A 26,308-nucleotide genomic window follows, 5' to 3' on the forward strand; every position below is an offset into this window, starting at 1 on the left:
CTGCTGCATGGCTTTCATGGTGTCCTGCATCTGACGCATCATTTCCTCAACTCCTATCGGTCCCGCCATACTGCCCCGATCTGTCTGAACTACTGGCAGGTCTATCTCTATAGCAACAATTGGGATCTCAATCCGACTGTCCACTGATGGGGTAATCCGCTGCTCTGGCAACCTCTGCTCAGATACGCTGCGCCTTTTCAGCCTCCGTCTGATAACCGGGGGTAGAGAGTGAAACACTGGTTGTCCGTCGACGAGATCCTCAGATCGATTGAGTCAGCGACCTCTTGTCCAGAGTGCTTGGGAAATATCTGCTTGGTTTGAAGCAATTGTGCTAAACTACCTAGCAAAAAGATAAATAAAGCAATGATAAGGAAATAAATGAGTAGACAAATGGACAGCATAACGGCGTAAATAAACACAACACACAGTCGGGTATAATTAACACGCAATTGATACACTGTTCTCAAAGACCGATCATTATTCCCAAATCACTATTCCCAAATCACTATTCCCAAATCACTGTCCCCGAAGCTGAATCTGATACCCGCAGATAGCTGATTCCGAAAATACTGAACTGGCGCCCGCAGGCCCTTGATACCTAGAAATACTGAACCGGTGCCCGCAGGCCTGATACCTAAAAACACTGAACTGGTGCCCGCAGGCCCGATGCCCAAACTTGCAAATTGATACATGCATTCGTATAGAGACACACTCTAAAAGCACATAACAAACAAGTAAGAGCCAAAACACCCCTATGTTGAGGTAAGGTTTCCCTGTCCTATTTCGTCAGGAACTAGGGTTTCACTACGCACGCAGCGGTTTCAAAAAACCTATAAACGGGTAAGCAACCTGTCCTAGTTTGGAATGGTCACTATGGATTCCGAATATGCACTAGGTCGAATGGTCAAAAGGGTGCCCGGTAAAATCGGGGTTTGTGCTCCCATACTGGCAGAGCCCGTAACCGATCAACCTTATGGCACGCTCCTCGAAGCGGGCCTCCGGCAAACCGTTCAGGAATAGCAAATGGCAAACACGGTGTCCTAGGCGCACCAATGCAAATGCAACGCAAAGAAACACACAAGTGTAATCAAAACAAGATATCATGAGTTCGAGTCAAGTTCACTAAACTCCCCAGCAGAGTCGCCAGAAACTGTAGATGTCCCCAAATGTCCCGGGAGGAAATCTCCCCCCCCCCTCCGATTTTGTTCATATGGGCTCACTACAGTTTAGGACTCAATGTCATGGTCTTGTATCTAATCTTGCAGAGTGCAATGCAAGACCGATGAAATCATCAAAAAGTCCAAATCCGGCAAATCGTTTTTGAAAATAGATTTTTTGAAAGAAGTGCCAAACATGGACTGCTTTGCCAGATACAGAGTCGCCACCTAAATATTTTATTTTGGGAAATTTAGGAAACCCTGACTCGTTGCCTAAAGCCACGTGTCCGTCATCACCAAAGTTACCTCGGCTCGGGAACTTGAGTACGATTGGGGAAGTCACTTCGTGAGCACCCCCGCTCGCCCGATCAAAGATCGGCCTCTACTAACCATGATATCGGGTTTTAAAAACACTATGCGTTCTTATTCCGGTTATTAGCCTAGATTTACTATGTGGTACGCACAACATACAAATATAGACCAGATCACCTGAATTGGAACAACACGTCTTATGTTTGTTTTGAAAATGGTTTGCTTCTCGCAAGTAGGCTTAAAATGCAGATTTTGCCACCCTCAAGTGGGCTTAGAAAACAAGGTGATTTGCCACTATCTAGTGGGCTTTAAACTTACAATTGATGAATTATTCCAATCCAAATAACCCAACCTTCACCCACAGGCATTCAGACAGTTATATCATATAAGCATATAGCCTTATAGTAAACATGCTATCATGGCAGTCACTCACACGTATGCAAGGATGCTAAAGCATAAAACTTACCGAGTACTCCAAGCCAAAACAAAAGCTATGTTAGAAATCTATGCATGATCCTAACTATGCTGAAATGCCTAATGCAACACATGCAAAATGTAACTAAGATAGGCTCGGCTATTCTAAACATGGCGTATGATGTTGCTACAGCTAGCACATATTCAATTTGGAATTTGAAATACAAATGCAGTTAGTATGATGCGCCGAGCCCGGTGCATGCAATACAGACGAATGATGCAAACATGCTATCATACTGTATGCTAATTGAAACATGCCCTAATCTAACCATCATAAGCTGGTAAATAAAAGGGAGAAAGACGTGGGGTTGGAAAACATACATCACACACACGCACACTTATTACAATTGTGCCCTCACTCGGAGGGTCCAAAAGAATAATACAGTCCAAAATGAATAATTAAATATTATAAAACCCTAATTAATTAACAAATTAACTAGGAAAGCGATAAACTAGCATGTAAGCCTATGGACTGCCTCAGCTCTGTTCCGAATGGTAGAACGATGCATGAAAGCTTAACGCGGAAATCCATTGCGATGCCCCGATTTGCCTCTGTTTGCAATTGTTTTCGGAATATTGCACAACGCTCCGGAAGGCCGCTGATTTCTGATTTACTGCAACAGAGAGCAACAAAGGGGCATGGCAAAGTATTTCACATATGTGTGCATGACTACTCTTCAGGGAGTGTAGTCCTCGATCCTCGTGCCACCAATCACGCATATCGATGCATGATGGCCGAGGAGTTGAATTGCACGACTCAATATGAAATGAATGCACATGAAAACACAACAAGACTTAAACTCCATCATGGGTAATTCGGAGTGTCGGCAACGGGGAATTGAGACACGTTCCGTCACTCGGAGTACGAAACGTCCCTCATTTCCCGTGCTTGGGCTAACTCCTATCCCAAACACAATGCAAATGAGATGGCATACACAATGTGACTAACATACAACCTAGCATACACAATGTGACTAACATACAACCTAGCATACGCAATGCTATGAATTGAAAGGGCATACACAATGCATAATGGACTTACACCAACATGAGTGGACCTCAGCCACACTCACATCAGCAGCCCCAAGATGAAAATGAGCTGACGAAATGCGAGCACACATGCACGCAAACCGAGGACCGAACCTAAGGCATTGAATGCCACTCTACCAAAACATGGCAAGGATGAAGCATGACATGTAATTTTCAGCATTGAAACATAATGCTAAATGGTCCCGAAACATGGAAATATGGCACCCGATGCATGGAATAAGCCCCGAATCTCAATACTAGGCGCATGCATTGAACCACAAGTATACAGAGCAAGCACTATTTGATCATGAAGTCTAAAGACAGAGCCAAGGCAGTCCCAAAACATGCACATTTCCAGTTTAGAGCATGGCCAAAAGATGCTAAAATGATAGACTAAAATAGCATGCAACATTGACTAGCAAACATGGTTTATATGGCATGTATATGAAGCAAATGAGAACTCACTAAACCAGCCAAAAACAGTGAACAAAACATGCCAAAATATGCCCAAACAATCACTGAAATGCAGCCAATGCATGTAAAAATGAGGGGCTTCTTTGGAGGGCCATTCAAGGGGTTGTTAAGCACATATAAGATAGACACTTAGCATGACCAAACTAACTCTGGAAATGAGTTATGACAGTCCTAAAACTCACAAAATTGGCCCTGAAATCAGTCTAGGAAACATGCCAAGAAAGGCCCCCTCGAAAGGCCTTGAATGGAATTGTTCTACACATGCACTATAGACATAAAATATGATTAAAAGGGCCCTGGACAGACCTAAGGCAGACCTTAAAACCCACAAAATTGAGCCCAAAAAGTGACTTCAATGCATGCAAAATAGAGCCCCTTTGGAAGGTCCAAAAGATCCCCAAACAAGACAAGGAGAGAGGGGGTCACCCCCCTCTAATTTTGGCCCTCAAAAATGCATCAAAGCCACTGAAAATCCATTGGATTTCAGTGGCTAAGAGGCCAAACCATGGCCAGTGCAAGTGCTCTAATGCATAGCCTTAATCATGAAGAGATGAAGCATGCATAGGGGGAAGATGACCCCAAACAGAAATAGGACCTTAACAAAACTTGAACAGGAGCTCAAAACGAGACTTTTTCCAGTTCATAACAAATCTCGAAAATATTCACAAGTAAGGCTAAAGTATGATGCAAAAATAGCCCTAAAAGAGAGATTGAACAAACAAGGAAGTAGATGACCTCAAACAGTAAAGTGCCCTTAAATAAAGTTGAAGAAGGGCTCAAAATAAGTGACTTTATAGTTTATAGAAAATCTCGAAAGTGCTCACAAATAGGACCAAGATATGATGCAAAATAGGCCTACAAAGAGGGGTAAAGCATGCAAAGGTGTAGGAGGCCTCAAACAGAAAAGTGTTCTTAAACAAACATGAAGAAGAGCTCAAAATAAGACTATTTTCAGTTTACAGCAAGGCTCAAAAATGCTTGCAAATGGAGCTAAGGTATAGGGAAAAATAATGCAAAAATGGGAGAAATGAGGACTTATCCTTGAAGAGCCGACCTCCAGCAGCTTTTGGACCAAGTTGATGAGCTTCCAACCTCTGCAAATGGCTTCCAAGGTGCTAGAATGGATGATGGAGGTGTGGTGCTAAGGGTTGTAGTGTAAATGGACCAAGGAAGTTAGGGTTTTGGAGCTTGGAATAGTAGCAATGGAGGTGGGAGGTTATGTGCCTTGGCCAAAAATGTCTAACCCCTAGATATGAAGAGGAGAGCCTCTCTTATAGAGAAGAGAGGCCAAAGCTTCTCTTGGAAGCTTCAAAGATCCTTCATACACGTGTATGGAGGATGCACAAAATGGTCTCCAGCTGGCACAGCTGGATTACACTCAGAAAGGGCAAAAGCAATAAGCAGGCCGGCCAGTTCAAGTGGTCGGCCGGCCACCCCCCTGGTCGGCCGACCAGGGGTTAAAAGGGTCAACAAAAATTGCTGGTTGGCCTACCCAGAAAGGTGGCCTCCCAGATGAGTAGAATACAGCTATGTGGAGAAAAAACAGAAAAAGTGACCCAAGAGAGAGAAAAATTAGCTTTTAAGCAAGGTTCAAAAGGGTCAAGATGAATTTCCAGCCGGCCTATCCATATTGGTGGCCTCCCAGATGAGCACAACACAATGGTGGTATGAAAAGCCAGAAAATGTGGCTCAAAAATGAGAAAAACCAGCTTTCTGTCTGAAAAACGGCTTTTGGAGAGAGAAAAAGAGGAAACTGGCTTTTCAAGGGAAAAGGTGGCCGGCCACCATCCTACCACCTCTCTAGCAATGAAAATAGGATCTCCACCAAAAACGGACCAAAACGGATGCAAAACGAAGGTTCAGGGGCCAAAATGCGCGGTTCGGGGCCCCAAAATCAGGCTGTTAGGCATCGGAAGTGGCGTATGACCACGAAAGTGGTCTCCCGGGCCACAGTGTTCCTTTAAAGGGATAAAATAAGATGTGTGCCAAAAATCGAAGTAAACGGAGGTAGTTAAGCGGTCCCGAACTGAGGCACACGGCCGACGGCTCTCAAAATCGGAAACCGGGCTCCAAACGGGAAAAATGGCCTACGACCACGAAACGTAGCCTACGGCCACTGAGAAATGATCTATGAGACCTCTCCCTCCCTTCGGGAAGAGAAAACGGAGAAAACAAGACCCGATTCGCAAACCGAAGCAAAGCATAAAAGAGCCCCGAAGTCCGGAGGCAAGGCTCGCAGCCGAGACTCTAAAACCTCAGAACGAGCACAATATGCAACATCACCGAGCGCTCAATTGGTGACGTCTGAGTCTTAAGGTCGGTCAAAAATGGGGTGTCTACACTTCTCTTTCTGTTGCAGGTTAACTGAAGCCATCTATTCTGCCGATACTCTCTAGCTGATTACTAAACGGGCAGTGTGACCAGAAAATCACTCACACAGGTATGTATATGAATTTATGATGTGAGATCAAAAATTATTGATATATGTATGAATTTATTATGTGAGATCAATAATTGTTGATTTTTTCATATTATCTGTAGCATTTATGGAAGAATTTGAACAGTCCACCCATTTGGATTTTGGTTATGATGAGAAAAATCTTGAAATTAATGGAGAGTGTCATGATTTAAATGAATTAACAAACATAATGGATGAGGTGATAAAGCCGAAACATGGAATGATTTTCAACACTGTGGATAATGTGGATAGTTATTATAACGGATATGCAAGAAAAATTAGTTTGTGTAAGGAATCAGAGAACAAATAGGAATAAAGCTGATGGTAGTAAAATTTATCAACAAGAATTAGTTTGTTCATGTGAAGGAACATACCAAAAATCAAAACACTTCAAACAATAAGAGAAAATCAGCGATTTGGCTGCAAGGCGAAGGTTTTAGTTAAATTCTTTGGGGGATAAGTACCATGTAATTGAGTTCATATCAGAGCAATCCCATGATCTTGTACTGCCTCAATGTTCTCACTATTTGAAATCCCAAAGGAAAATCGAGTTTTCCCAAATTGGACTTAACAATAAAATGCACTCATCACACCTACCACAAACAAATCATATATTCTCTCTTATGTGTACAGAAGTTGGAGAATCCCAAAACCTTAAACTTCATTCAATATGATTGAAACAATTTCATATAGCGTACACAGGCAAAGTTTCTCAAAAAGGGCTATTCACAATGTATCCTAGACTATTTCAAAGAAAAGAAACAAGAAAAAAAACATTTTTTTCTACTCTTTTCAGTAGGACTATGCAAAATAATACCAAATCCGTTAAAATCGCACCGATCCGTATCAATTTGCACCGTTCTAACCGTTAACTGCGGTTTAAACTTTAAAATTTATAATCCGCCAACTAAACCGCTCAACTCCGCTATAGTTAATACATATATATTTTTTAACCTCTAATGAAATATCAATGTAAAAATGAGTGAGAGAGATTTAAGATATGAAATTTATTACAAATTAATAGTTATATATATATAACATATTATGTAATATTACTTTGTGTTATATATCTAAAAAATATTATACAAATTAGTATTATATATTATGCAAATGTATGATAATTAGTTAGAATATTCTTCAATCTGTAAAAAATCGCTCAAACCGTAATTTGTCAATCCGCCAACCCGCCATTCAGTTTGTAATTTTACTCTTAAACCGTCCAAACTGCACCGTGCACAACCCCACTTTTCGGACCAATGAAGAGTGTGAAATACGAGGTGTTTTCTTTTGTGATGCCAAGTCAAGAAGGGATTATGGTTTATTTGGTGATGGAGTATGTTTTGCCACAACATTCGGAACAACCAACTATGACGGGTTATTTTGGGAGGTGGATTAAAAGTTACTTCCCTTTCTTACAAAAAAGTCAAAAAAAGTCAAAAAACAACTTTTAATCATCTTTTCAAAACACCCCAACGTGTCAAGTGCACCAATTGTGGGCATCAACAATCATGGTGATGCGGTGGTATGGTTGTTTACTACTTTTTTGGAGGCGATGGGAGGAAAGAAACCAGTAAGTACATTCACGGACCAATCTAAAGTAATTTCAAGTGCTATTAAGGCGAAATTTCCAGGGTCTCATCATGAATTATGTTTATGGCATATCAATCAACAATAATGTTAGGTATCATGAAAAACCTTTCATGAAAATAATCATGAAAGTTTTGTGACCCCTTGAATTACACTTAGAATAAAGCATCATACACTAATCAAAATGTTGCAAAACACGTAGCCTATTTGCCAGATTTAAATAACATTTGGTCAACAGTTTAATCTCAGTTTGAACTTGCACTTCTCATGAAATTTATTGCAAACGCTATGACAATCTTCAAACAACAATCTAATCAATGAGAACAAAATACATAATTTAATCTAATGATCATGGGATTGTGAAATGTCCTTAATGAAAGCATCAATGTTAGTTTCAGCAGACCCACCTACCGAAGTGGCTTGTCGGCAAGTCTCCTTGAGTTCTGCTGCTCTTCTTCTCATTTCTTTCCCTTCATCAGTCTCTGAATCTATAAACCTCTGAACAAGTCTAGCAATTTCTTCTCTCATTACCAAATGCATTTCATCACCCATTCCTCTCCTCACCTTCCACCCAATCTTCCAATCCTCCACAACGGTCTTGGAATTTGGTACTTGGTCCAAAAATATTGGATAAGTAAGAAACAGAAGGCCAGCAAAAATACCTTCCTTGATGGAATTCCACCCGCAGTGTGACCAAAACCCGCCTACCGAAGGATAGCACAACACATTCAATTGGTCACACCACGACACCACCAACCCGTTGTCGCCACATCCAGCCTCTTTAATCCGAGAAGCTTCATCACGCGCCACCCAAAATATCCTAATGCCGCTGTCATGCACCCCAGCAATGATTTCATCCATTTGGGGTGCCAAAACAGAAAGGAAACTACCTTGTGATATGTACAAGACCGAGGCTTTGGGTTGAGAATCTAGCCATTGCATGTAGAAATTGTTAGAGAGATTCTCATTGTCTCCTAGTTTGAAGTAAGGTATTGCTGGACCGATGGAGTATATGGGGATAGGAATTGTTTGCTTTAGAGTGTCAATGGTGTGGGATTCAAGCTCGTAGATGGAAGTGAGTAGAAAATATTGTGCATTTGGCACCATTGAAATGGCTTCGAGGGCCAGATGTAGAACATTACGTAGAGCACCGTAGAAAATTGTAGGAAGATCTGCTATACATGTTGGTGGAATTCCGGGTATGTAGTTAACTACCTCATTCCCGCGTTCTATCACATGCACACAAAGTGGAGACATAAGTCAAGCTTTTCATACATAATCTAATAAACTAGGAATAATTAGGATAAATACATTTGCCCCTTTTATGTTTTATCATGTTTTCGCTTTGGCCTGTAAATTTTTTTTTTCAATTTTAACTCTTTATATTTCAGGTTTTTTTCTCAATTTACTCTTAAAGTTAATTTTTGTCCAAAATTAAACAAAAAATGTTACATTAGTCACATGACATGAAATATATTATTATATTTAACTTATGTATCTAATACAAACTTAAACCCAAGCCAATGTGGCATTTTTTTATCTAATTTTGAATAAAAATTAACTTTAAGAATGTTGATACCGTTCGTCCCAGTGGATGGATCAGACTGGTCCAAGCTCCCCAAGGCCAAGTCCAGAAGATCGAGCCCACCGGATATCCTGCAAACAAGTTCAACGGGGAACGGGATAGTCCCCCAGCGAACTCTCCGACGAACAAGTTAGGAAGAGAAGCAGAGTATATGGGAGAGGATTTGAGATAGAGAACTTAACCTTTTTCCTTGTCTACAACGTTTGCTTATATCTTTTGGCAATCATTTCGTTGTCCCTTCCGACCTGCTCTCCTTGCCGAAAGCCTATGCTGTAGCTCGCCTTGCTCAGAGTAAGGGGGTCCTGTTCCGACGGAGAGGTGTTGTCGTAATAAATGCTGTGATGGGCTACATTAATGGTGATGTGCGGTGTCAATAACTTTACAGATCTTTGTCTGCTGATGTGGTTCATCCTTCTCTTGCCGTGTGTCTGAATGTCATTGGCTCTTTGTGTCATGTTGGACTCCAGCTGTCCTGAACCTCGTCAGCTGGGTTATGCACTGTGCTTCAAGTGATGGGCCATGGGTGGTTCATGGCCTTTATGGGCTCATACACATCACTGTGCTTCGAGTGATGGGCCGTGGGTGGTTCATGGCCTTTATGGGCTTGTACACATCAGTAGTCCCCCAATCCTGAGTGCAGCTTTAGTCCAATGAAGGGATTATGAGTGACATAGATGAGTGTGTTAGGGATTGGCAGGATGGAGGTCGACCGGGAAGAAGGGGGGGCTGACCGCGATGAGGGCCAACCGCGATGTAGACCGACTGGGAGGCCGACTGCGAGGAGGGCCGACTGGATGGCTGACCGAGGGGAGGGCCGACCGCGATGTTGGCCGAGCGGGAAGGCTGACCCCGGGGAAGGCCGACCGCGATGTGGACAGACTGGGAGGCCGACCGCGAGGAGGGCCGACCGAGGGGAGGGCTGACCGCGGTGTTGACCGAGCGGGAAGGCTGACCGCGGGGAAGGCCGACCACGATGTGGACCGACTGGGAGGCCGACTGCGAGGAGGGCCGACCGGAGTGCTGACCGAGGGGAGGGCCGACCGCGGTGTTGACCGAGCAGGAAGGCTGACCGCGGGGAAGGCCGACCGCGATGTGGACCGACTGGGAGGCCGACCGCGAGGAGGGCCGATCGGAGGGCTAACCGAGGGGAGGGCCGACCGCGGTGTTGGCCGAGTGGGAAGGCTGACCGCGGGGAGGGCCGACCGTGGGGAGGGTGAGGTGGAGGGGCGTGGGGGACAGTGGATCGTGGACGTACACGTGGCCACATCCCGAAGAGGGGGAAGATTAGGCGTTGGATCAGAAATGAAACGGTAAGTCATTATGGTTGTTGAAGAGACGGTTTTGGCGGATGATTTTGAAAAGTTTTCAAACTGGCGAAAATTAATTGGGACCCTTGAAATACGGGCAAACCGTGGGCTTTTGGTATTATTCGATTCACCTACCTGTGTACGAAAAATCAAAATATTCCAAGTGTGAATTCCTTTGTTGCTCACAATACACCTTTGCAACACTTTTTCAATTTCCTTGTTCTTGCCGCCGAAGCGATTCGCAGACATACCACAGAAATGGCCGGAGAAGGGAGTGCGATTGTCAGGGTGGACCCGCTTGGCGATGACAATGCTGTGGAGCTAGCGGAGCAGTATAGGACAGAGAGGGTGGGGGAGCCGGTGGTACGATCCCACGGTTCCACCATAATAGCGACGCCAAAACCAATCAGCCAGGTGGAACCAAATCATTGGCACACGAAGGCTGACAAATCCACGATTACTGAGGCGGAGTTGGAGGCTATCCGCAAAAAATACCAGATCCCCGGGGATGTGGAGTTGTTGCTACCGACAGCAACGGAAAAGCCGTCTGATGCCAGGCCAGGGGAGTTTTCCCTTTATGAGGAAGCTCTGAAGGGTGGACTGAGGTTACCACTGCCGCAAGTGGTGGTGGATGTGCTTAACCGTCTGGAGGTAGCACCGGGACAGCTAATGCCTAACGCATGGAAGATCCTGCTGGCCTGTGCCAGTGCGTGGCCGAAGGCAAATGGAGGGGAGGCCATGACAGCCGACGAATTCTTTGCGTGTTATAAGGCGTCGGGGCAGCAGGAGACGTGGGTCACCCTGCAGGCTGCAATGGGGAAGGGGTTGGTGGCGGGTCTGCCGTCGTCAATCAAGGGGTGGCGGCCGCGATGGTTTTATGTGTCTGCCAATGGGCGGCTTGGAGTGCGCACCGTGTGGAAAGCGCCTATCAGGTCCGTGGAGTTGAAACTGGGGGCAGCAGCGGAGGGGAGGGTGAGGAGGGTGAAGGAGTGGAGGGAGAGAGAAAAGGCCAAATGTGACGAGCTCGTTCAGCCGTCGACATTGTTTGAGGCGGGGTTGGGGCCAAAGCCAAGTAGTGGGGATCTCGACCGAGCGGAGTTGGAGGCGAGGAGAAGGGTGCAGGAGGCAGAGGATTAAGCCATTCTTACCAAAGCCCAACAATTCAAAGAGTCCTAGGCCGACCGGCCACCCAAACCTGTTACGAGGGAGCGGATTTGACCTCGCCCCAAACCGTTGGGAGAGAAAAACTTGGGCGATTTTGTGCCGCTGCCGCCCCCAACAGACCCTTTGAAGGAGAGGTCGTTGAAGGAGATGGAGGCATTGGGCGTGGAAAAGAAGAAGAAGAGAGTGAGTCAGAGTGAGGAAGTGCCTGCCCAGAAGAGAAGGAGGGAGAAGAGTGTGAAAGAAACCAGTGCGGTCGTGGGGTCTGAAGGGGGAGAAGTGGAGGGGGCCCCAGGAAGGGTAGGTGGCCCAGAAGTGGTGGATGTTGCCTTAGAGGTCACCAAGGTCGTCCCCGAAAGGCAAGTGGAGGGTGAGGCTGTTGGCCCTGGGCCAAGGAGGGAGGGACAGCCCTAGGGGGGTCTTGTACCTCAAGAAGGAGGAGTCGGTGGGACCACGGCGATCTACCATGCTCGTGCGGTGGCAGGGCGGCTGGAGGGAGAGGAAGGCCCAGCCAGAGCAGGGGCAGATCACCTTGTAGGGATTGTAGAAGAGGCAACCCTGTGCTCGGCCTCCAGATTCAACGAGGCTAAGCTGCTAAGGGGGTTATACTCCTCTCAAATGGAGGTAACCACCTTAGCAGGGGCCCTGTTGAGGAAGGCGGGGGCTGCCAAACTCAAGGCAGATGAGGCCAAGGCCCAGCTTGCAAAGTTAAAGGAGAAGAGTGCAAGTTGGGAGAGTGCCCACACTGAGTTGCAAACGGTTAAGGCGGAGCTGGAGGACACACGCCGCCAGGTTGTGTCGCTCGAGTTCCAGCTTGCTGGCGAGCAGAAGAAGGTGGAGGAGGCCCAAAGAGCTTGCGCTGTCGCGGTCGAGCGACATGAAGAGGCCATGAGTAGTAACGAAGAGCTGGTCAGGCAAAAAGATGAGGCCGATGGCAAGGTGGGCGATCTCCAGAAGGAGTTGGAGGGAGAGCGCGCCAAGACAGTGAAGGAGAAAGAGAGGCTTCAGAAGGAGTTGGAAGTAGAGAGAGTACAGGCGACGGCGGAGAAGGAGAGCCTGCGGAAGGAGTTGGAGGCAGAACGGGCAAAGGCTGCGTCAGAGAGGTCGGCCCTGCAGAAAGAGCTGGACGAAGAAAAGGTAAAGGCGGCCTCTGAAAGGACGGCTTATCCCGATCTGTGCGTCGCAGCGGTGGAGCAATTCAAAGGGTCGGCCGAATTTCAGACGGCGGTTGATGCCGCGGTTGCAAGTAGCCTGGCTAGGCAGGAATCTAAGGGGGCGGGCCCATCGAGGACGACTGCTAGAGGCAGAACTGAAGCAGAAGTTATTGAGAGCTTCCAGCAGTCGGACTTTTATAAGCACGAAATGGCTGAGTACTGGGACAGTGGCTGGAAGATGTTCAAACATAGAGCTGAAGATCTGTTTCCAGACTTAGACCTTAGTAGTGTAACAATCGGTGAAGATGATGTGGCACAAACCCCCCTGGATGAAGGCATTGAAGAAGAAGACCTCCTCTCCAGTGAGGAGGAGCAACTGGGGCGGCAGGAGAAAAAGATAGTTTGTTGGTTTGTTGTTTTTGTTTGTTTTTATTTTTATTTTATTTTTATTTTATTTATTTATTTATTTTTTGTAATGAATATTTGTATATGAACTGCTGTAATGAACTTTTACACAAAGTTGTGAATGAATAAAATTTCGTTTGATTGTCATTTGATTGTTTCTATTTGTGTGTCTGAGATGAATGGAGCGTGGGCGTAGTGTGCATAGAACTCCTGGTTTATAAGAGTGAAATTTAAACTTGTAATAAAGACTGAATGCAAACTAAAGTTGAGAACGCCACAAAGCAAAGTGAGACTAAAAATGATATGCTTGTGAAATTTTTGTTTTGTTTTGTTTTTTTTTTTTTTTTTAAAAGTGATAAGAACGTCTTTGGAATTTGACTAAATAAAGAGTGTTATGAAGACTTGGACCTGGAATTGTGACTAAGTGTGACTATTAATTCCACACGTGTGAAGTTTTGCAGGGGTGGTTTTGACCGAGCCCAATATGTTAGGCCCGGCCGAGTGCTTCATGCTCAGTCTGGATGGGGTCTTCAGCGCTCGGTCTGGCTGAGTGTGTTAACGGTCGAACTGCCCGAGGCGGCTCTTGCTCAGTCTGGCTGAGGCATTTAGTGCTCAGTCTGGCTGAGGCATTTAGTGCTCAGTATGGCTGAGGCTTGTAGTGCTCAGTCCGGCTGAGGCTCTTAGTGCTCAGTCTGGCTGAGGCTTTGAGTGCTCGGTCTGGCTGAAGCTCTTAGTGCTCAGTCTGGCTGAGGCTTTTAGTGCTCAGTCTAGCTGAGGCTCTTAGTGCTCAGTCTGGCTGAGGCTTTGAGTGCTCAGTCTGGCTGAGGCTTTTAGTACGGAGGCTTTTAATGCTGCAAATAAGAATGTTACTGAGACAACATATAGATAGCTGAGATATATAATCAAGAAGTTACATTGCGTGGGGGAATATCAAGAATGTGTGAGTTTCCCGAAAAGAAAATATAGTGACTGAGCAATACAAAAATAGGAGCTTTATTGAAAGTAACGTTTAAGGTGTTCGGCGTTCCATGGGTGGGGGAGGTCCCGGCCTTCCATGTCCTGAAGTTGGTAGGTGACTGGTCGGGGGCGAGCTTTCACAATGTACGGTCCCTCCCGTTTGGCTGCTAATTTACCCTCGATCGGATTTCTGGTAGCAAGGGTTGCTTCTCTCAGGACAAGATCCCCTACAGTGAATGTAATACCCCTGTTCCGTAATATGTTAATTGGTCCTTAACATAATGTGATTATGTATTTTGATATGATTTGGTGTTCTACTATGTGAAAATATGTGGTTTGAAATTTTATCTGTTCATCGTAGGAATATCTGTTTGAATAGTCTGCTTTGGAAAATTAATTGAGGGCCTTATCGGCCACGGAAACCGAAATTGATTACGCCATTGTGGTTGGCATAATTTTTAGAGCCTACGGTGAAATTTAATTGGAATTTGATTCTGGTCAATTTAAACTGATTAAATTGATAAATTAAGTACCCCATTATTTTATATTAAAATATTTGTTAGTGGGGCTTGTTGTATATTTGTATTGCACTCTCCTTTAGCCCTCTTAAAACTCAAAATCTGAGTTAGACAATTGAGAGTGAGAGAGAGGCCGGCCATGGAGAGAAAAAGGGAGAGATTTGTGTAATTTGGGCTCAAGACTTGGGAATTTGAAGATCTAGCTCAAGATTTGGCTAGAGCTTGAGTGTTGAAGCTCTTAGGTAAGTGAATTCATGGACTCTTACTTGTAATTTGTAAGTTCAAAGGTTGTTTGTGATCAAGAACATGTAATGAGTTGATTTTTGTTGAGTTTGAAGTCTTAGAACTCATGCATGTAAGAAATTACTTTGAATTTGCATGTTTGAGCTTGAAACACATGATTCATGTAGAGTTTTGGTTAAAGCTCATGTTGTAATCACCATTTGTACCATCTAAGTTGAGAATGATGAGCATCTCCCACATGCATGTACAAATCATGGGAGTATAAGTCTTGAATGTTTGAATTTGAGCATGTTGATGATGGGTTTGAGATATTTTGGGACATGCATGTAATCCATGTAATTGAGCTTTCCTAATGTTGTAATCTTGCATTAGTAGCATGTTAGCATGTGTAAATGTGTAATTTGAACCATTGCATGCAAGAAATGTGGATGGAAAACCGATTTGGAGCTCAAGAACACGATCTGGGAAACCCAGATTTTTGAGGTCCGCTCGAGCGGGGTAATGGCCGCTCGAGCGGGAAAATCGTGCTCCCAGCATTTTTGCAGAGTTGGATGTCCGCTCGAGCGGGACACTCCACGCTCGAGCGTGGATTTTCGTAGACAGGCCTTCAGCTTGAGCGCTCTATCCCACGCTCGAGCTCATCTTTCGTGCAACCAGTACTTCTGCAGGCCTTAAGGGTCCGCTCGAGCGGAGAAGTTTACGCTCGAGCGGGGACCCTGTTTCCTGGAATTTTGTTCATGCATTCTGTGATTCGTTTTCCGTTCCCTTTCACTTGTAAGCACTCTTAGGCATATGTTAAGCATTGTAAATGAGTTAATGAGATAAGAACAAAGCCTAAAGAGGTATATGTGAATTAAAGAACGGATTGAACTGTTAGTGACCCTTTTGTATTCATGAAATGTGTAGGGTCAAGCTCCAGGGCGCATCCACAAGCCGATCACTGTGAGTAATATCAATATTTGAAAACTTGTCAATGTCCAATTGTTATTCCCCTATAAATATTATGAGTTGTTAATTGGGATTGTGGACAAAAGTTTGACATGAATGAATGGGCCAAAGGCCGTTTGACATGAATGAATGGGCCAAAGGCCGTTTGACATGAATGAACGGGCCAAAGGCCGTTTGACATGAATGAATGGGCCAAAGGCCATTTGACATGAATGAATGGGCCAAAGGCCGTTTGACATGAATGAATGGGCCAAAGGCCGTTTGACATGAATGAATGGGCCAAAGGCCGTTTGACAAGAATGAATGGGCCAAAGGCCGTTTGACATGAATGAACGGGCCAAAGGCCGTTTGACATGAATGAATGGGCCAAAGGCCGTTTGACATGAATGAATGGGCCAAAGGCCGTTTGACATGAATGAATGGGCCGAAGGCTGTTTGATAAGAATGAATGGGCCGAAGGCCGTTTTGATAAGAATGAATGGGCCGAAGGCCGTTTTGATAAGAATGAATGGGCCGAAGGCCGTTTCGACATGAATGAATGGGCCGAAGGCCGTTTTGACATGAATGGAAATCTGAATGGGCCAAAGGCCAGAATGTTTGGAACTACAGTTACTTGACTTGCATTTCGTATAGTTATATATATATATTTTGTTGTTAAACAGAAGTATGAATTGGGCCCAAGGCCGTTTGGAGCATGTTGTTCTACATATTGTTATGTAACTGTTATATTTGATATTATTCACTGGGCTATCGCTCACGCTCATTCATGTATTTGTAGGTGAGCCAAGGGAAGTCCAAACCCAGCCCCAGTGAAGTCTGCTAGAAACAACAGGAGTTTTGGGAGAGTCAGCCTTGTGCCTCGCGCATGAGACCATCCTTGCCCTTTCACTATGTACCTATGTTTTGTCTTGTTGGCAAGGACCTAGTGCATGTCTGTACATAGTCTGTTATAGGTTGACTCGTTTTGGACGATCCTGTCTGTAATGAATTTTGTGAAACCGTACTTTTGATGTGAGTTATTAACGTATCTGAGTATGGTTTGTTTGATGTGCATATAAGCACGGCTCTATGGACAAAGTTTTTAATTACCACTCTGTCACGACCCGAACCCGCCCCCGTGGGTTAAGGACGTAACCGGCCAGTAATCGTGAGATTACCTACGGCCTCAAACTGTCGGGAACGTATTTTAACAGAGTTAATGGGGGCCAAACGGAAGCAAAATTAAAAACTTTGTCCATAGAGCCGTGCTTATATGCACATCAAACAAACCATACTCAGATACGTTAATAACTCACATCAAAAGTACGGTTTCACAAAATTCATTACAGACAGGATCGTCCAAAACGAGTCAACCTATAACAGACTATGTACAGACATGCACTAGGTCCTTGCCAACAAGACAAAACATAGGTACATAGTGAAAGGGCAAGGATGGTCTCATGCGCGAGGCACAAGGCTGACTCTCCCAAAACTCCTGTTGTTTCTAGCAGACTTCACTGGGGCTGGGTTTGGACTTCCCTTGGCTCACCTACAAATACATGAATGAGCGTGAGCGATAGCCCAGTGAATAATATCAAATATAACAGTTACATAACAATATGTAGAACAACATGCTCCAAACGGCCTTGGGCCCAATTCATACTTCTGTTTAACAACAAAATATATATATATAACTATACGAAATGCAAGTCAAGTAACTGTAGTTCCAAACATTCTGGCCTTTGGCCCATTCAGATTTCCATTCATGTCAAAACGGCCTTCGGCCCATTCATTCATGTCGAAACGGCCTTCGGCCCATTCATTCTTATCAAAACGGCCTTCGGCCCATTCATTCTTATCAAAACGGCCTTCGGCCCATTCATTCTTATCAAACAGCCTTCGGCCCATTCATTCATGTCAAACGGCCTTTGGCCCATTCATTCATGTCAAACGGCCTTTGGCCCATTCATTCATGTCAAACGGCCTTTGGCCCGTTCATTCATGTCAAACGGCCTTTGGCCCATTCATTCATGTCAAACGGCCTTTGGCCCATTCATTCATGTCAAACGGCCTTTGGCCCATTCATTCATGTCAAACGGCCTTTGGCCCATTCATTCATGTCAAACGGCCTTTGGCCCGTTCATTCATGTCAAATGGCCTTTGGCCCGTTCATTCATGTCAAACGGCCTTTGGCCCGTTCATTCATGTCAAACGGCCTTTGGCCCATTCATTCATGTCAAACGGCCTTTGGCCCATTCATTCATGTCAAACTTTTGTCCACAATCCCAATTAACAACTCATAATATTTATAGGGGAATAACAATTGGACATTGACAAGTTTTCAAATATTGATATTACTCACAGTGATCGGCTTGTGGATGCGCCCTGGAGCTTGACCCTACACATTTCATGAATACAAAAGGGTCACTAACAGTTCAATCCGTTCTTTAATTCACATATACCTCTTTAGGCTTTGTTCTTATCTCATTAACTCATTTACAATGCTTAACATATGCCTAAGAGTGCTTACAAGTGAAAGGGAACGGAAAACGAATCACAGAATGCATGAACAAAATTCCAGGAAACAGGGTCCCCGCTCGAGCGTAAACTTCTCCGCTCGAGCGGACCCTTAAGGCCTGCAGAAGTACTGGTTGCACGAAAGATGAGCTCGAGCGTGGGATAGAGCGCTCAAGCTGAAGGCCTGTCTACGAAAATCCACGCTCGAGCGTGGAGTGTCCCGCTCGAGCGGACATCCAACTCTGCAAAAATGCTGGGAGCACGATTTTCCCGCTCGAGCGGCCATTACCCCGCTCGAGCGGACCTCAAAAATCTGGGTTTCCCAGATCGTGTTCTTGAGCTCCAAATCGGTTTTCCATCCACATTTCTTGCATGCAATGGTTCAAATTACACATTTACACATGCTAACATGCTACTAATGCAAGATTACAACATTAGGAAAGCTCAATTACATGGATTACATGCATGTCCCAAAATATCTCAAACCCATCATCAACATGCTCAAATTCAAACATTCAAGACTTATACTCCCATGATTTGTACATGCATGTGGGAGATGCTCATCATTCTCAACTTAGATGGTACAAATGGTGATTACAACATGAGCTTTAACCAAAACTCTACATGAATCATGTGTTTCAAGCTCAAACATGCAAATTCAAAGTAATTTCTTACATGCATGAGTTCTAAGACTTCAAACTCAACAAAAATCAACTCATTACATGTTCTTGATCACAACAACCTTTGAACTTACAAATTACAAGTAAGAGTCCATGAATTCACTTACCTAAGAGCTTCAACACTCAAGCTCTAGCCAAATCTTGAGCTAGATCTTCAAATTCCCAAGTCTTGAGCCCAAATTACACAAATCTCTCCCTTTTTCTCTCCATGGCCGGCCTCTCTCTCACTCTCAATTGTCTAACTCAGATTTTGAGTTTTAAGAGGGCTAAAGGAGAGTGCAATACAAATATACAACAAGCCCCACTAACAAATATTTTAATATAAAATAATGGGGTACTTAATTTATCAATTTAATCAGTTTAAATTGACCAGAATCAAATTCCAATTAAATTTCACCGTAGGCTCTAAAAATTATGCCAACCACAATGGCGTAATCAATTTCGGTTTCCGTGGCCGATAAGGCCCTCAATTAATTTTCCAAAGCAGACTATTCAAACAGATATTCCTACGATGAACAGATAAAATTTCAAACCACATATTTTCACATAGTAGAACACCAAATCATATCAAAATACATAATCACATTATGTTAAGGACCAATTAACATATTACGGAACAGGGGTATTACAGTCTTCCCCCCTTTAGGAAGTTTGGTCCTCCAAACTTAATTTACCTTCGTCGGGAAACAAATGTGGATAGCGTAGACGCATTTCCTCCTCTTTTTCCCATGTAGCATCTGTCCCATAGTGTTCCTTCCATTCCACTTTCACCATTGGAATGGATCTGTTTCTCAATTCTTTTACTTGTCGGTCAACAATTCTTTCCGGCCATTCAGCATATTCCATATTTTCATCGATAGCAATCCGGTGATAATCAATCACATGCAACGGGTCTCGGAGGTAACCCCTCAACATTGACACATGAAACACATTGTGGATTTGCTCAAATCCCGGTGGCAAAGCAACTCTATAAGCAACTGGACCAAGTTTCTCTAAAATTTGAAACGGCCCAATATAACGGGGCGTCAACTTGCCCTTTTTCCCAAACCTGACTTGGCCTTTCATTGGAGAAACACGGATGAACACATGGTCGCCGACCTCATACTCAAGAGGTCTTCTCCGGACATCTGCATAACTCTTCTGTCGGTCTTGAGCTGTTTTGAGCCTTTGCCGAATAGTTTTGATCTTTTCAGAGGTGTCTTGTACAATTTCGGGCCCAAGCAAAGCTCTGTCTCCGACCTCTGTCCAACAAATAGGTGATCTACACCTCCTACCATACAAAGCCTCGTATGGTGCCATACCGATGCTGGAGTGGAAGCTATTATTATAGGCAAATTCTGCAAGTGGCAAGTAATCTTCCCAACTCCCCTGAAAATCCAAAGCACACATGCGAAGCATATCTTCCAAAGTCTGTATTGTTCGTTCTGACTGCCCATCTGTCTGTGGGTGGAATGCAGTGCTGAACCTTAGTTCTGTTCCCATAGCTTCCTGCAAACTCTTCCACAATCTAGATACAAACTTCGGATCTCTATCCGACACAATGGATACTGGAACTCCGTGTAAACGGACAATTTCATCAACATAAATAGTAGCCAACCTATAAGCGGTAAACGTAGTTTTGACAGGCAGAAAATGTGCAGATTTAGTCAGTCTATCAACTACAACCCAAACAGAATCCATACCTCGGGAAGTCCGAGGTAGGCCAACAACGAAATCCATAGTCACATGTTCCCACTTCCACTCAGGAATAGGGAGAGGTTGAAGTAGACCGCCTGGTTTCTGATGTTCAGCCTTAACCTGCTGACACTGAAGGCACTTGGACACATATTCTGCAATCTCTTTCTTCATTTTAGGCCACCAATAGGTTTGTTTCAAATCCCGATACATTTTATTGTTACCCGGATGCATAGCAAATACGGATCTGTGGGCTTCATCTAAGACCCTCTTCTTTTGCTCCGGAATAACTGGAACACATATTCGGTTTCGAAATTTCAACATTCCATTCTCGATGCTGAACTCTGCTTTTGGGCTGACTTCAAATTCATCAATTACCTTTCTGAGGAACTCATCCTCTTTCTGTTTTTGCTTGATTTCATCAACAATTGCCGGCTCGGCTGTAATAGCGGCTATCAATCCGCCCTGTTCACACACTACCACTTCAATTTCAGACTTCTCAAAGTCTTGCAAAATCTCCCTTTGTTCAGTAAGCAAACAAGCCATACTTCCCGTTGATTTCCTGCTCAAGGCATCAGCCACTGTATTAGCTTTTCCGGGGTGATACTGAATTTTTAGGTCGTAATCTTTTATCAATTCCAGCCATCTTCTCTGACGCATATTCAACTCTTTCTGCGTGAAGAAGTATTTTAGGCTTTTATGATCTGTGTAGACTTCACACTTTGCCCCATACAAATAATGCCGCCAGATTTTCAAAGCAAAAACAACTGCGGCCAATTCTAGGTCATGTGTTGGATAATTCTTCTCATGTGGCCTCAACTGTCGGGAGGCGTAAGCAATAACCTTTCCGTTCTGCATTAACACACAACCCAAACCCTTATAAGATGCGTCACTGAAAATCACAAAATTTTCCGTACCTGAAGGTAGTGTCAAAATTGGCGCAGTGGTCAATCTTGTCTTCAATTCATGAAAGGCTGATTCTCTTTCACTATTCCACTCAAATGGTTGTCCTTTACGTGTCAATTGGGTAAGTGGCACAGCTAATTTCGAAAAGTCCTTTACAAATCTTCTGTAGTACCCAGCTAAGCCCATGAAACTGCGAACTTCTGTCACATTAGTTGGTGTAGGCCAATTCACAATTGCTTCTATTTTCTGCGGGTCCACTGAAATTCCTTCCTTGTTGACCACGTGCCCTAAGAAAATAACCTCATCCAACCAAAACTCACATTTCTTTAACTTAGCAAATAGTTTTCTTTCCCGAAGTATTTGTAAAACAATCCTCAAATGATGTTCATGTTCAAGTTTATCTTTAGAGTAAATCAAAATATCATCGATGAAGACTACAACAAACTCATCAAGGTAGGTTTTAAAAATTCTATTCATTAGGTCCATAAACGCTGCCGGAGCATTAGTCACTCCAAATGGCATAACAAGAAATTCAAAATGACCATACCTCGTTCTGAACGCGGTTTTCTCAACATCCTCTGCTTTAACCTTCAGCTGATGATACCCAGATCTCAAATCAATCTTAGAAAACACCCGTGATCCCTGCAACTGATCAAATAAGTCATCAATACGGGGTAAGGGATATTTGTTCTTTATCGTTACCTTGTTCAATTCCCGGTAATCAATGCACAGGCGTAAGGTACCATCCTTTTTCTTTACAAATAACACTGGTGCGCCCCAAGGCGAAGTACTGGGCCGAATAAACCCTTTATCAAGAAGGTCTTGCAACTGTTCTTTTAAGATGAGCTCGAGCGGACCCTTAAGGCCTGCAGAAGTACTGGTTGCACGAAAGATGAGCTCGAGCGTGGGATAGAGCGCTCAAGCTGAAGGCCTGTCTACAAAAATCCACGCTCGAGCGTGGAGTGTCCCGCTCGAGCGGACATCCAACTCTGCAAAAATGCTGGGAGCACGATTTTCCCGCTCGAGCGGCCATTACCCCGCTCGAGCGGACCTCAAAAATCTGGGTTTCCCAGATCGTGTTCTTGAGCTCCAAATCGGTTTTCCATCCACATTTCTTGCATGCAATGGTTCAAATTACACATTTACACATGCTAACATGCTACTAATGCAAGATTACAACATTAGGAAAGCTCAATTACATGGATTACATGCATGTCCCAAAATATCTCAAACCCATCATCAACATGCTCAAATTCAAACATTCAAGACTTATACTCCCATGATTTGTACATGCATGTGGGAGATGCTCATCATTCTCAACTTAGATGGTACAAATGGTGATTACAACATGAGCTTTAACCAAAACTCTACATGAATCATGTGTTTCAAGCTCAAACATGCAAATTCAAAGTAATTTCTTACATGCATGAGTTCTAAGACTTCAAACTCAACAAAAATCAACTCATTACATGTTCTTGATCACAACAACCTTTGAACTTACAAATTACAAGTAAGAGTCCATGAATTCACTTACCTAAGAGCTTCAACACTCAAGCTCTAGCCAAATCTTGAGCTAGATCTTCAAATTCCCAAGTCTTGAGCCCAAATTACACAAATCTCTCCCTTTTTCTCTCCATGGCCGGCCTCTCTCTCACTCTCAATTGTCTAACTCAGATTTTGAGTTTTAAGAGGGCTAAAGGAGAGTGCAATACAAATATACAACAAGCCCCACTAACAAATATTTTAATATAAAATAATGGGGTACTTAATTTATCAATTTAATCAGTTTAAATTGACCAGAATCAAATTCCAATTAAATTTCACCGTAGGCTCTAAAAATTATGCCAACCACAATGGCGTAATCAATTTCGGTTTCCGTGGCCGATAAGGCCCTCAATTAATTTTCCAAAGCAGACTATTCAAACAGATATTCCTACGATGAACAGATAAAATTTCAAACCACATATTTTCACATAGTAGAACACCAAATCATATCAAAATACATAATCACATTATGTTAAGGACCAATTAACATATTACGGAACAGGGGTATTACAGTCTTCCCCCCTTTAGGAAGTTTGGTCCTCCAAACTTAATTTACCTTCGTCGGGAAACAAATGTGGATAGCGTAGACGCATTTCCTCCTCTTTTTCCCATGTAGCATCTGTCCCATAGTGTTCCTTCCATTCCACTTTCACCATTGGAATGGATCTGTTTCTCAATTCTTTTACTTGTCGGTCAACAATTCTTTCCGGCCATTCAGCATATTCCATATTTTCATCGATAGCAATCCGGTGATAATCAATCACATGCAACGGGTCTCGGAGGTAACCCCTCAACATTGACACATGAAACACATTGTGGATTTGCTCAAATCCCGGTGGCAAAGCAACTCTATAAGCAACTGGACCAAGTTTCTCCAAAATTTGAAACGGCCCAATATAACGGGGCGTCAACTTGCCCTTTTTCCCAAACCTGACTTGGCCTTTCATTGGAGAAACACGGATGAACACATGGTCGCCGACCTCATACTCAAGAGGTCTTCTCCGGACATCTGCATAACTCTTCTGTCGGTCTTGAGCTGTTTTGAGCCTTTGCCGAATAGTTTTGATCTTTTCAGAGGTGTCTTGTACAATTTCGGGCCCAAGCAAAGCTCTGTCTCCGACCTCTGTCCAACAAATAGGTGATCTACACCTCCTACCATACAAAGCCTCGTATGGTGCCATACCGATGCTGGAGTGGAAGCTATTATTATAGGCAAATTCTGCAAGTGGCAAGTAATCTTCCCAACTCCCCTGAAAATCCAAAGCACACATGCGAAGCATATCTTCCAAAGTCTGTATTGTTCGTTCTGACTGCCCATCTGTCTGTGGGTGGAATGCAGTGCTGAACCTTAGTTCTGTTCCCATAGCTTCCTGCAAACTCTTCCACAATCTAGATACAAACTTCGGATCTCTATCCGACACAATGGATACTGGAACTCCGTGTAAACGGACAATTTCATCAACATAAATAGTAGCCAACCTATAAGCGGTAAACGTAGTTTTGACAGGCAGAAAATGTGCAGATTTAGTCAGTCTATCAACTACAACCCAAACAGAATCCATACCTCGGGAAGTCCGAGGTAGGCCAACAACGAAATCCATAGTCACATGTTCCCACTTCCACTCAGGAATAGGGAGAGGTTGAAGTAGACCGCCTGGTTTCTGATGTTCAGCCTTAACCTGCTGACACTGAAGGCACTTGGACACATATTCTGCAATCTCTTTCTTCATTTTAGGCCACCAATAGGTTTGTTTCAAATCCCGATACATTTTATTGTTACCCGGATGCATAGTAAATACGGATCTGTGGACTTCATCTAAGACCCTCTTCTTTAGTTCCGTGATATCTGGGACACATATTCGGTTTCGAAATTTCAACATTCCATTCTCGACGCCGAACTCCGCTTTTGGGCTTACTTCAAATTCATCAATTACCTTTCTGAGGAACTCATCCTCTTTCTGTTTTTGCTTGATTTCATCAACAATTGCCGGCTCGGCTGTAATAGCGGCTATCAATCCGCCCTGTTCACACACTACCACTTCAATTTCAGACTTTTCAAAGTCTTGCAAGATCTCCCTTTGTTCAGTAAGCAAACAATCGAATGGAAAGCTAAGCCAACATATCAGAGGCTAACATAGCTAGGCAAGCTAAGCCAACAATCGAATGGAAAAGCAACAAAAGACAAGGCTTCTTTTCGAAGAAGAAATTCTTGAAAAAGCAAAACACGGGCTCCTCAACTACTTCCAGTTCTTCCCGAGACACAGCTCCCATGTGCAACACTTGTGGCAAAAAGCACCGTGGAGTCTGTTACCGTACATCAGGAGCCTGTTTTAAGTGTGGGAAACAAGGGCATATAGCCCGAGATTGTAATCAGAATAGTGGGAAGATAGCTGCTAGCTCCACTGCATCGATCCCGAAGCCGGGAAACACTTTGAGATCTGCTACTACTGGGGATACAGTGAGACAAGGGAGAGTCTTTGCACTCGTTCCGGGTGATACACGGAATGCCAATGCCGTTGTCTCAGGTACTATCTCGATATGTAATCAGGATGCTTTTGTGTTAATTGATTCTGGATCAACGCATTCATTTGTGACATATGCATTTGCATCTAGACTGAAAAGACCCCTAGAATTGTTGCCATATTTGTTATGTGTGTCTGCTCCATCGGGGGAATCTGTGTTATGTGACTATATATATCGGTTTTGTGACATGCATATTGAGGATGCTACCCTATATGTAGATTTGTTGCCCTTAAACTTTAGACACTTCGATGTAATTTTGGGCATGGATTGGTTGACCAAATATTGTGCTACTATAGATTGTGTGACAAAGAGGGTTGTGTTTAAACCACCAGAACAGGAAGAAATTGTGTTTGTGGGAAATGGGGTAGTACCTCCACCATATTTGATATCTGCAATGAAAGCATGTAAATTGATCAGGAAGGGATGCCAGGGTTATTTGTGTTATGTATTGACTGAACAATCCGTGAATGTTGAATTGAATGGTATTCCCATTGTTAGAGAATTCCCAGATGTGTTTCCAAATGAATTACCAGGGGAATTGGTAGGCAGGGAGATAGAGTTTACAATTGAAACCGTGCCAGGCACCCAGCCTATTTCTAAAACTCCCTACAGGATGGCTACAGCCGAAATGAAAGAATTAAAAGAACAGTTGCAAGACCTTCTTGATAAAGGGTTTATTCGGCCCAGTACTTCGCCTTGGGGCGCACCAGTGTTA

At 43.8% G+C, this 26,308-nt stretch overlaps 1 protein-coding gene across 1 annotated transcript in view; it reads right to left on the minus strand.

The window, feature by feature from the left end:
* Nucleotides 1–7,593: 7,593 nt before the first annotated feature.
* LOC114274800 (UDP-glycosyltransferase 87A1) overlaps nt 7,594–26,308 on the minus strand; it is a 32,389-nt gene continuing 13,674 nt past the window's right edge. Inside the window, exon 2 of the mRNA XM_082919992.1 lies at nt 7,594–8,720. Coding sequence (XP_082776118.1) covers nt 7,834–8,720 — 887 coding nt within the window. The 3' untranslated portion in view covers nt 7,594–7,833. The remainder of the gene's footprint in view (nt 8,721–26,308) is intronic.

This window comes from Camellia sinensis, chromosome 3 (genome assembly GCF_055761805.1).
Source record: "Camellia sinensis isolate YWXY chromosome 3, ASM5576180v1, whole genome shotgun sequence".
Taxonomy (NCBI): domain Eukaryota; kingdom Viridiplantae; phylum Streptophyta; class Magnoliopsida; order Ericales; family Theaceae; genus Camellia; species Camellia sinensis.